General features: G+C 43.2%; 1 protein-coding gene across 1 annotated transcript in view; it reads right to left on the bottom strand.

Annotated features, from left to right (window-relative positions):
• Nucleotides 1-2,717: 2,717 nt before the first annotated feature.
• LOC140429213 (uncharacterized) overlaps nucleotides 2,718-12,605 on the bottom strand; it is a 156,706-nt gene continuing 146,818 nt past the window's right edge. Inside the window, exons 12-13 of the mRNA XM_072515933.1 lie at nucleotides 8,293-8,473; nucleotides 2,718-6,658 (exon numbers count right to left, since the gene is read on the bottom strand). Of these exons, the coding sequence (XP_072372034.1) occupies nucleotides 5,153-6,658; nucleotides 8,293-8,473 (1,687 nt within the window). The 3' untranslated portion in view covers nucleotides 2,718-5,152. The remainder of the gene's footprint in view (nucleotides 6,659-8,292; nucleotides 8,474-12,605) is intronic.

The raw sequence follows: 12,605 nt of genomic DNA, 5'->3' as shown, positions 1-12,605 counted from the left end.
CAGGATCGGTTTTCCAGGTCTTCCATTTTCTCCTCCCAGATCCTTGTTAATCTCCATCAACTTCCGCATCTCCTTCCCCATCGAGGCATGTTGATCACCGTGGCTGCAATAATGTCTCCTCCACTTCCTTCAGCGCCTCCCCTTGCTCCTGCACCTCCGCTACTGCGCTCGCCACCGCCGTCGTCACCGGGGAAATCGCCTCCTTCACCAAAACCTCCCTCATTGTCTCCATGTATTTTGTAAACTGCCTTTCGAATTCCGCAGCCATCACCTTAGTTATTTCTTCAGCCGTAAGCAATGCGGCCTCCTCTGGTGCTCCAGCCTCAATTGTCCTTGGTGACCTTTCCACTCCCCAACAGACCTTCAGCTGTTTTTTTTATGACCGTTTTGTTGCTCACCCTCGACATTTTTCTTCACTGTGCCTCCTCCCTGCTTTTGCCGTCTCCGTGGACCCTGGGACCGGGCTTAAAGCCCCGAAAATGCAGTTCCCGAATGGGAGCCCTCCATTCTGCGGCTGCCTCCCGCCCACCGTCACCGGAAGCCCCCTGCGTGCCTATCTCAACCTGCTCCTCCATGAACGAATACATCATTGGACTTTGGTTCTGGATTCCACTTGAAATAATAATTCCTTTTTTGTGATCTTTTTCCCTGTAAATTATTCTTTTCTCTATTCCTCTTTTAATGTAGGGGTGCACAGGAAGCAACATGGTAACCCTCCTCCCAGTTTGAAAGTGTGAAAACCTTGAGTTTGCAGTGGGGTTAACAGAAAATTGAAACAGACCAAAACTGAGGGGTTAGAAAATACCCCACTTCTTGTAGAAGGGGGTGCAAATCAAAACAGCTTTCTGTTTTTAAGAGGAGAAATCAGGATTGTTGAAATTAAATCCCCTCCTGTTTGTAATGTCACCATTACCTATATCTTCTCCATTTTTTCTTCTTACATTTCTACCTTGGGATATGTTCCATGTCAAAGCTATTATATAAATGGAAGTCGAAGTTAGCACTGCTGCCTCACGGCACCGAGGACCTGGGTTTGATCTCGGCTCCGGGTCACTGTTTGTGTGGAGTTTGCACATTCTCCCTGTGTCCGAATGGGTCTCACCCCCACAACCCAAAGCTGTGCAGGGTAGGTGGATTGGCCATGCTAAATTGCCCCTTAATTGGAAAAAAAAGAATTGGGCATTTAAAATTATATTAAAAAATAAACCAAGTCGACTCCCAACCCTCTATTTTTTCCTCTTTTCTCTCACTACTCTTTTACATCTCCCTTCTCTCTCCTTCCTTTTGGCTCAATAATTAGATTGATTTATAGCCAGGGGTATAATCAAACAAGGAAATATATATATATCTACATACACACACATGCATCTGTATTATATATATAGTTATGAGGATATACCCAAGTCAAATATTGGACTTTTTAAAAGATTTTCTTTGAAACAGACTAAGGTGATTTCAAATCTACAGGAAGATGGAATCTAATTACATTATTTCCTCAAAGACAAGTCGACAATTTCAACACGGACAATTGCTTTCCTGGGTAAACAACCCTCTTCCTGCCTTGTCAAATATATCTATGAAGGCAGATACGGTACTCAACAATGAACCATTCAAAGGCTAATTGCTTGGACAAAAAACATGATTTTTCTAAGATTGCTCTCCAAACAAGCAAATGAAGTTATCATTGGAAAGTGTAGTTTTGAAATATTGGCATTTGGAGTAGAGTCACGTGGCAGCCATGGTTTTTCCGCTTCGACAGTCACCCAGACTCAAAACATTCACTCCCTTCTCTCCACAGATGCTGTCAGATCTGCTGAGATAGTCCAGTAGTTTCTATTTTTGTTTCAGATTCCGGCATCTGCAGACATTTGCTTTTATCATGGCTTTTGTGTGTTTGAAGAACATGCTTGCAGCTGATCATCAGTTGAGTGTAGGAAAGTTCCTGTTCTCTCTCCATCTAAATACTTGAGCTCTGTCTAGTAAACTTGATTGTGTCTTCATTGCTGCAGCAGACTGAGGTTTTAAAGGAAGACTTCAATTTTACAGCAGTGCACCCAGAGAAGAAAACACCAGCTACAACTTTGAACCACCTCAACTTTGAAACCAAGGCCTTCAGATGCTATCTGCAGCCGGACAAGATAGCAAGCTACAAACCCTGAACTTTGTTTATCTTTTTTCCAACTCCAATTTGGTCAATTTACCCATCTCTACACCATATTTGCATGTGTCATTTTCAATTATTCGTATGCATGTTTGCAGAAGCATTTTTAAATTTTTGAGCCAGGTTGGTTTTAAGTAACCCCTTACGTTGTTAAACTGAAAACCTGTCTGACTAGTACTTTATAATCATAGCCTCAGAAGCTTAAAGTACAGTGAATTAGCAAATATAAATAATTTTTAAAAAAAAACAACTCTTTTGCAAACGAGGAAAGGGAAAAAATGTGGAGCCCTTCAACTCCTTCTCACCTGGTCGTAATATATAAAAAATACACACACACACACACGTGTATATATCCTCTGCAGTTTGCAGCCATCGCTAACTCTAATCAAACTTACTTTTGGTTGGCCAGAAATAAGCAATTCAAGAAATAACTCATTAGATAATAATGCTTTGTTTTTGTTAGTTCCCCCTTTGCCTGCAAGGTGTTCCCTTAATTCATATCATTAGAGAAAATGATTCCAAAGGCATTACAGAGCAGTAATTAGGCTAAACCATATTTTAAGAGGGAATCAACCAATTGACCTTTTATTAATAGTTTAACTATATTTATTAATTTTATAACAATTAAAAAGGAACAATTGGACAAAATAATCACATCAGCAATCCGTGACTATTTGTAAAATGGGTATCACACAACAACCTTTAGTGCCACAAAGATGAATTCAGTCGCATTTTCTGAAATAGACTGTAATTAGCAACTAGCCAATTTGCAGGTTTTGTATTATGGTTCTTCTTGTACTATAAACTTTTAATAGAAAATTGCACTTCACAGTTTAATACAACATACAAATAGCATCTTTGCAGACTGTCAGAGCTTTACACGTGCTAAATATTCCAAAATGTCAGTACATACCTCACCCTCCTAACACAATGCATCTTTCAAAATGTAAGCAGTGCATAATGAATGGAGCTTATTTAACAAACAAGAGCCATTAGCAAAAGAAAACAGACATTCTTCACTTCTGTATTGTTAGATCAACTAAGAAATAACATACCCTGAGGTATTCTGTAGAAGTGAGAGGAAACGGTCATTTGGACTATGAATGGTAATGTGTTAAGTTAACAAGACTAATTCTTGTATTGATAGGTACAGTATGTCATGGTACAGTACTTGGACTCAATTATAGGTTTTATTTTCAGAAATAAGAGTTCAAATCTCCATTTTCTTTGGCAGGAAAGTAGTCATGTATGAAAAATATGCTAACAGATTCCTGCTAAGTCAGATAAATCCAGCAATAGTTTAGAACAACATATTACTCTGAACTAGACAATTATAGCCTCAAAGTACAAAGCTTGGAGTTGTACTGGGCCATGAAATAGGACAATTAAGATAGCTTAATCTCTTTTTTCCCCTTTTAGGCCAAAACAGTCAACTGCCACTGAAAATATCAGAATTAATAAAATAGAAGAGCGAGCAATATTTTCCTGAAATGTTCTATTAACTACATATAAATGTTTCCCACAACTTTACAGTGCTTTTGTTTTAAAAAAAATCAGGTTGAGAATGAGGTTGTAACAGTGTTTTCTTGCTATACTACAACACGTTATTGGTTTCTTAAATATAATGGATTTAAATGTAGAATTAGATTACACTACTTTGTTTACCTGTTCAATTTTTATCTCTCTTCTTAAATGTGGTGGCTCATAACATGGTATGGTTTGGACACCAAGAGCTATCCAGAACTTTGAGCCATGAGCCTCGATACTTCTTGCAGCCAATTCTCATGTATGAGCCTCCATAGCGACTGTGAGCAATTTTAGGCTTACGAGCAACCAAGTTGAATCTTACCCTCACGTACCATTCGCATCTGCTCAATTTCTTGCAAGAATCACTGATGACATTAAAAACCAGATGTCCTGGTTGTTTCCTATTCCACAGCACAGAGGCCATCTGTCAAACCCAACTACCATCTCACTGGTAATACAGCACAGACTGACCACTGAATACGGGATCTTCCTGATCGGTCCTACTCACAAAGTCACTGTAGGTGCTTGGTCTACCCAGCTAATAATGAGTCACATCCTCACGTCTAGTTTTGGTGGCTTTGTTCACAAACTCATTCATTTATCTGCAATCAGTAAGATTCCAGTATGTGATAGCTCATAGACAGAACAACAATGAATAATGACCATAGTTTAAAGCTTTCAGTAACAAAGTGATTCGTAGCAACACTATGATTTGATTCATGTGACTCGTAAGCTAGACAATAACTTAACAGTGATGTCCTTAATCTTAATCAAAGTAAATAAATCAATCTTCTAAAATAATTAAAAACCCATCCAGAATAAATTGAATAATGCTATTTCAGTGAAAGTATTGATACCACTGTTGTTACTCAGCAAATCACAATCCTCCTCCTTCCTGTGATACATATACATAAGAGCTCAATTTCATTTGTTTGCTAAAGCTACATGAGACAGATAGAAAAATTCAGAGATTGGAATTATTAATTTTATTTCTTGTGAAAAACTTGAATTCTGCAATAAAATCTTATTCTATCCAACTGTGTATTTTTCTATATTTCATCTCTCTATATCAATACATCTGCAAATGGCCAAGTCTATAACTTGGAGTGAAAACATTCTAGATGAAGAAATATGACACTGTTTCCTCCTCTCACTGACAATGCTAGCAAAATAATATAAGGACATCTTACAGCTTAACAACATTCTGTGAAGGCAAATGTGTGTTTGTGAGAGTTTGAAGTAGTACATATATTTACAAATCCTTTTATGACAAAGGCACTACTTTGCCATTTTCAGTCTGAGTGACATTGCTCCTCCATCCATCTATTCATTCTATGCTCATTGGTTCATTCACGAACGCAGTCAAGTTTTTCATTACAGAATCCTTCCATTGTCAACTTTTAAAGATCGAAGCGGGGCCCAATTCTGGGATTTCATAAAAGATAACATCACACAGATGTGTAATTAGGTTAAATGTGAAGGACATTCTACCTCGGCTGAAGATACAGACTTGTTCTGCGTATCTTTTAAATCTGTAGATAAGTTGTCTGTTTTTTCTCCATTTTCCTCTTCAGCACTAACTAGAGGGGTATTTTCAGATTTTTCTTCTGTATTTTGGTGAACTATGTCTTCTTTTGTATTTTGAAGAACTGTGTCTTCTTTTGTATTTTGAAGAACTGTCTCTTTTGTATTTTGAAGAACTGTGTCTTTTGTATTTTGGAGAACTGTCTCTTCTGTATCCTGGAGAACTGTGTCTTCTGTATCCTGGAGAACTGTGTCTTTTGTATTTTGGAGAACAGTGTCTTCTTCTGTATTCTGGAGAACTACGTCTTCTTTTGTATTTTGGTGAACTGTGTCTTTTGTATTCTGGAGAACTGTGTCTTCTTCTGTATTCTGGAGAACTATGTCTTCTTTTATATTCTGGAGAACTATGTCTTCTTTTGTATTTTGGAGAACTGTGTCTTCTTTTGTATTTTGGAGAACTGTGTCTTCTTTTGTATTTTGGAGAACTGTGTCTTCTTTTGTATTTTGGAGAACTGTGTCTTCTTTTGTATTTTGGAGAACTGTGTCTTCTTTTGTATTTTGGAGAACTGTGTCTTCTTTTGTATTTTGGAGAACTGTGTCTTCTTTTGTATTTTGGAGAACTGTGTCTTCTTTTGTATTTTGGAGAACTGTGTCTTCTTTTGTATTTTGGAGAACTGTGTCTTCTTTTGTATTCTGGAGAACTGTGTCTTCTTTTGTATTTTGGAGAACTGTGTCTTCTTTTGTATTCTGGAGAACTGTGTCTTCTTTTGTATTTTGGGGAACTGTGTCTTCTTTTGTATTTTGGAGAACTGTGTCTTCTTTTGTATTCTGGTGAACTGTGTCTTCTTTTGTATTTTGGAGAACTGTGTCTTTTGGATTTTGGCGAACTGAGTCTTCTTTTGTATTTTGGTGAACTATGTCTTCTTTTGTATTTTGGAGAACTGTGTCTTCTTTTGTATTCTGGAGAACTGTGTCTTCTGTTTTCTGGAGAACTGTGTCTTCTTTTGTATTTTGGGGAACTGTGTCTACTTCTGTATTTTGGGGAACTGTGTCTACTGTATTTTGGAGAGCTGTGTCTTTTGTATTTTGGAGAACTATGTCGTCTTTTGTATTTTGGTGAACTGTGTCTTCTGTATTTTGCTGAACTATGTCTTTTGTATTTTGGTGTACTGTATCTTCTTCTGTATTTTGGTGAACTGTGTCTTCTTTTGTATTTTGGTGAACTATGTCTTCTTTTGTATTTTGGTGAACTATGTCTTCTTTTGTATTTTGGTGAACTATGTCTTCTTTTGTATTTTGGTGAACTGTGTCTTCTTTTGTATTTTGATGAACCATGTTATAGTCGCCATTTTCTTTAACATTGACCAAGACTTCACTACTAGTTTCAGTGTTTTCTTTCTTTTTATCATTATTATACATTTCTTCATTATTGCAGTCTCCTTCGACCTGAAAAATAATAAAAATCCATTAAAAACTCCACAAAAACCATGACTGATTATAGTAATCTATGATTTGCACAGGCCATCATACCATATTTATTTAAATATAGGCCATACTTTTTTTTAAGTTCAAAGGACTAATTCGACTGCTCTTTCACTACCCACTTAGTGGATTTCCACTGCTGTTGTTGGATTGAATGGCCTTCTTCTATGCAGTAAAAATCCAATGGTTCCAACGCAATTTCTTTAGAATAGTTGACGGAGGCAAACAAAGCTCATCAACACAACACTGTATGACATTGAGTCTCTCCATAAGCCACTCATTTATACCCACCAGTTCCTATCATTGCGCAATGATGGCAAATTCCTTAAAGTCAGTAACCCCAAATGAACATAGCATGGTCTTGTAGCAGAACTTCACTGAAGGATCAATCATTGAAAAGCGGCCAAGAATCTACATAACTTGACATAGTTACAAGTAGGTAGCTTAGTATTTAAACACCTTAGCTCCTATTTTGATGATCCACCACCATTCAAGCACAATGTTGGTCAAATCTGATTTACACTTTATGGAAGCAAAATTTAAAATGGTTGAAGTGTATGCAAGGTCGATTAGGCATTGCTTCATAATTTTGAGGATACAAACAATTTCATTGTTTTCTCCCCAGTTTCCTTGCAAATTGCCGTACTTGCAGCCAAGAAGTGTGGCAGATGGTCTGCTCTCATGCATTGACCAATAACACTCCTTGCCAACATCAGAGAGGAACATGACAGTGTCTTGGGAATGTCACTCATTTCAGTATTCTGTTCCCATTGGGGAATTAACTGGTTATTCACACTCATGCTATTAAAAACAAGTTTGTGAATGGTGAAAATTTATCAATAAACCCAGGTGTTTGTCAGATTTAACGAAGTTAAAAATACATCCAAAGGCCCCAATGTAACAAAACAAAATGGTATGGTGACATTGTAATCAAAGATGATCTTTTTTTCTGCTACTTCACAGTATTAGAATTATACTTATCAACTGCAATGCACAATTTGAAGCAATCAGAGAGCCTTTTTAATGTATAAATGTCTGAAACTAAATCCTTTCTCAATACGATGTTTATAAAGTTCTGGCAAAGTGAAAGGCAATTCTAAAGATGCAACGTGTTTAACGTGTTTCACAATATTGTAACAGTTCATACTTAAGCCAAAATTCACATCAGTTGTACAGGTAGAAATGTCCAATGGATAGGCAAGTGATTTGTTAACGTCTCAGACCAGCTGAATAACTGACATTTTTTTATTGCCTCAAGAGTCACTTATGTAAAATTTTCCAATTAAGGGGCAATTCAGTGTGGTCAATTTACCTACCCTGCACATCTTTGGATTGTGGGGGCGACACCCACGCAAACATGGGGAGAATGTGCAAACTCCACACGGACAGTGACCCAGAGCCAGGATCGAACCTGGGACATTGGCGCCGTGAGGCGGCAGTGTAAACCACTGTGCCACCATGCTGCCCAGTGGATGTGCTTTTTAAAAGTCTTTTTCTACAATGTCAACTTGTACTTCTTGAATTATTTTTAAGCTGCACTTAAAATGTGATTTCTGGTACAACTTTACTTCCAGCAAATTTTTTTCATTAAATACCACCTTGATATCAGTTTTGTCCAGCTTGATTTTGCCATCTTTCTCCTTGTCTTTCTTCTTCTTGGAGGTAGAATGATCCCGTTTGTCACGTTTATCCTGGTTCTGGCTGCTTGAATTATCTCTGTTCTCAACTCTGTCTCTGCTGTGTCCTGTGTCTTTGTCTTTTCTTTTCTCTTTCTTATTTCTGACAAAAAAGGTACATTTTTATTCATAACGTCTATTGCAAATGCAGTGTACAAAACTCTTGGGACTGTCAAATACCTAAAGATACAACAATCACATTAGTGGTCGCTGTGTAGTACAGAACTTGAATATTGCTGAAAAAAATACAATTTTTTTGTCGACGCTTTTCACCTTCCACTCATCAGGACAATTTACAAGAACACCAATGTCAAGAGAAAAAAGAAATTTGATTGTATAAGAAAGTGCTGATTGGTCGACAAGTGGGAGTTAGCATTGTTCATTGTAACTGAGAGCCTGAAGATAAAATAAACTCAAACTCAAGCTGTCATGCATATTCAACAAAACACAAAACCAACAGCTGGGCAATACACCAACTTTATTGCAACCAAATGCCCCAAAGCATTTGATAGAAATGGGAGAGGAAGAAAAGACACAGGACAACTATCAGAGAGATGATAGGGAAACAACTGAAGGCAAAGTCAAAAAGGCAGGTTTGAGCAGTCAATTGAAGGTGCATTAGAAGTGCAGAAAGGTTGAAGGGCTATAAGAAGAGATCCAGGACACTTCCGGGTGCGGCTATGCAGATAGGTCGCATATCCGGTAGCTCCCGCTTGGAACGTAGTTTTGGCCTCTTTTACAGGGCCCCCACGGCATTTGTTTGACATTTCCCGATGTGGGAAGAAGACTGCAACATTCCCCTGACAGTATCCCCCAGGAATGGTATGTCTTTTGGTTACCAGACGCGGCAGAAACAGTAAAGGATTTAGCTGTAACTGCAGGCAGGCGGGGGAAGGGCAAGCTTAAAGCTGCAAGCTGACTTGAGGGCCTCTATTAAAGGTGAATTCTAGCAGCAGAGGGAACAACTGTGAAGAGATCTACCAAGGCCATTGAAGAAGCGGGGACGAGGCTTCCGGTGGCGGCCATGGAGGAGTAGGTCGCGCATTCGGCAGCTCCCGTCTGGAACGGACTCTCAGATCTTTGTCAGGAGTTTTCGCAGACTTTTTGGGGTAGATTGGTGAAGCGAACACTGCCAAAAGGACTCCCTCTCGAGGCTTCCGGTTGCGGCTATGCGGAGCTAAGTTGCACATTCGGCGGCTCCCGCAAAAATGGACTTTTGGGCTCTTTTCAGGGCCCCCAAGGGCACTTTTACGATGTTTCCCGGTGTGGGAAGGAGTTAATAATAGCTCCCCGTCAGTATATGGCTTTAACTAGGAGCGGGGCGACAAAAAAGGTGGTGGTGGACCAGAAGAAGGGAGGGAAGAAGGACAAAATGGCGGCAGGCGGAGACCAGGCAGCGTGGAGGCAGTGGGCGGAGGAGCAACAGGAGGGTATCCAGCGCTGCCTCAGAGAGATTAAAACGGACCTGCTAGAGCCGATGAAGGCTTCTATTGATAAGCTGCTGGAGACACAGACGGCCCAGGGGGTGGCGATCCGAGAGGCTCGACAAAAGATCTCTGACAATGAGGACGAGATCTTAGGCCTGGCGGTAAAGGTGGAGGCGCACGAGGCGCTCCACAAGAAATGGCAGGAGCGGTTCGAGGAGATGGAGAATCGGTCGAGGCGGAAGAATCTGCGGAAATCTTGGCCTCCAGGAGGGGCTGGAGGGGCCGGACGTGAGGGCCTATGTGGTCACCATGTTGAACTCGCTGATGGGAGCGGGGTCCTTCCAGGGGTCCCTGGAGCTGGATGGGGTCCATAGAATATTGGCGAGGAGGCCCAAGGCTAACGAGCCTCCGCGGGCGGTGCTGGTGCGGTTCCATCGGTTCGTCGATCGGGAGTGTGTGCTCAGGTGGGCCAAGAAGGAGAGGAGCAGCAGGTGGGAGAACGCGGAGGTTCGGATATATCAGGACTGGAGTGCGGAGGTGGCGAAGAGGAGGGCTGGGTACAATCGAGCGAAGGCGGTGCTGCACAGGAAGGGGGTGAAGTTTGGCATGTTGCAGCCGGCGCGACTGTGGGTTACCTACAAGGACCGGCACCATTATTTTGAGTCTCCGGAGGAGGCGTGGGCCTTTATTCAGGCAGAGTAGCTGGACACAGACTGAGGGTCGGGATGGGCGATTGGGGACTGCAGTGGATATGTTATGCCTATTTTTGGTTCGGGGGGTCCTTTGCATTGTTTTGGGTTTCTTTTTCTCGGTGTTTTTCTCTTTCGGGTTGGGGAGGGTGGATGGGGCGGGCTGGGCACTGTTTTGGTTGGTGGGGGGCCTGGTAGGTGGAGAGCGCGGGCTTTTTTCCCGCGCCAAAGACTTGGGGGGGGGGGGGGCGGGGCAGGGAAGCGAGGATTGTTTCCCGCGCTTAGAACGGAGGGGGGAGGGGGAGAGCCTGTCAATGGGAAGCGGGAGAAGAGGGTGTGCCACACAATGGGAAGAGTCGAACGGGAGGCGGGAGTAGCCGGGGTCAGCAGGAGTCAGCTGACTTGCGGAAGTGCAATGGGGGGAGTAAACCAGCAATGATGGGTCCTAGCCCGGGGGGGGGGGGGGGAAGAGAATCGAGTTGCTGCTGCTAAGGTCAAGGAGGAGCTGGAGCGAGTGGGGGGGGGGGGGTCGAGACGGGGGTATGCCGCTGTGGGGAACAGGCCGGGTGTGGGGTGCGGGCGCGTGGCTGGCCGAGGAGGGGTCATGGCTAGTCGGCGGGGGAGGGGGGCGGGTAGCCCCCTGATCCGGCTGATAACCTGGAATGTAAGGGGACTTAATGGGCCGGTTAAGTGGGCCCGTGTGTTCGCGCACCTGAAGGGGCTCAAGGCGGATGTGGTTATGCTCCAGGAGACACACCTGAAGGTGGCAGACCAGGTAAGACTGAGGAAAGGGTGGGTAGGTCAGGTGTTTCACTCGGGGCTAGATGCCAAAAATCGAGGGGTGGCGATCTTGGTGGGAAAGAAGGCGTCATTCGAGGCGTCGAGCATTGTGGCAGATAATGGCGGTAGGTACATAATGGCAAGTGGTAAGTTGCAGGGAGAGAGGGTGGTACTGGTCAATGTGTATGCTCTGAACTGGGACGATGCGGGTTTTATGCGGCGTATGTTAGGTCGGATCTCAGACTTGGAAGTGGGGGCCTGATAATGGGGGGGAGACTTTAACACTGTGTTGGATCGAAGACTTTCGGTTGCGGCGATGCGGAGCTAAGCCGCACATTTCGGCGGCTCCCGCTAAAACTGACTTTTGGGCTCTCCAGAGGAGCCCCAACGGAATTTTTTCAACGACTTCCCGTGTGGGATGGTGTGAGCAAGGTCCCCCCTCCATAGTATATGGAGTGGACCATAAGTGGAGCGGTCAAAAAAGCGGTTTTGGAGCAGCGAAAGAAGCGAGGGAGAAAAAACAAGATGGCGGAGGGCGGAGATCGAGCGGCATGGGGGCCGGAGCAGCAGGAGTTTCTCAGGCGCTGTGTGGAGGAGCTGAAGAAAGAGGTGCTGGCGTCACTGCTGACGGCGATCGAGGGGCTAAAGGAGACCCAGAAAGCCCACGGGGCGGAGATCCGGAAGGTGCGGGAAAAAGCCGCAGAGAACGAGGACAAGATCTTGGGCTTGGCGGTGAAGATGGAGGCGCACGAGGCGCTGCACAAGAGGTAGGCGGAAAGATTCGAGGACCTGGAGAACAGGTCAAGGAGGAAGAATCTTCGGATTCTGGGTCTCCCTGAAGGGGTGGAGGGGGCCGATGCCGCGGCATATGTGAGCACGATGCTCAATTCGCTGATGGGTGCGGAGGCCTCTCCGAGTCCCCTGGAGCTAGATGGGCTCATCGGGTCCTGGCGAGGATACCCATTGCCAACGAGCCACCAAGGGCGATAGTGGTGAGGTTTCATCGTTTCGTGGACAGAGTGTGTGTCTTGAGGTGGGTCAAGAAAGAGCGGAGCAGCAGGTGGGAGAATGCGGAGATCCGAATCTATCAGGACTGGAGTACGGAGGTGGCAAAGAAGAGAGCTGGTTTTAATCGGGCCAAGGCGGTGCTACATAGGAAGGGGGTGAGATTCGGAATGCTGCAGCCAGCGCGATTGTGGGTCACATTTCTGGATCAACACCACTACTTTGAAACGCCCGAGGAGGCTGGGACGTTTATACTAGCTGAAAAGTTGGACTCAAACTGAGGGTCTGTGGTTGTGGGGGGGATGTCGGTTGTATACAGGGTTTTAACTATGCG

The sequence above is a fragment of the Scyliorhinus torazame genome, chromosome 9 (genome assembly GCF_047496885.1).
Source record: "Scyliorhinus torazame isolate Kashiwa2021f chromosome 9, sScyTor2.1, whole genome shotgun sequence".
NCBI classification, from domain to species: Eukaryota; Metazoa; Chordata; class Chondrichthyes; order Carcharhiniformes; family Scyliorhinidae; genus Scyliorhinus; species Scyliorhinus torazame.
The sequence above is the reverse complement of the archived record's forward strand: the minus strand, read 5'-3'. Positions and strand labels throughout refer to the sequence as shown.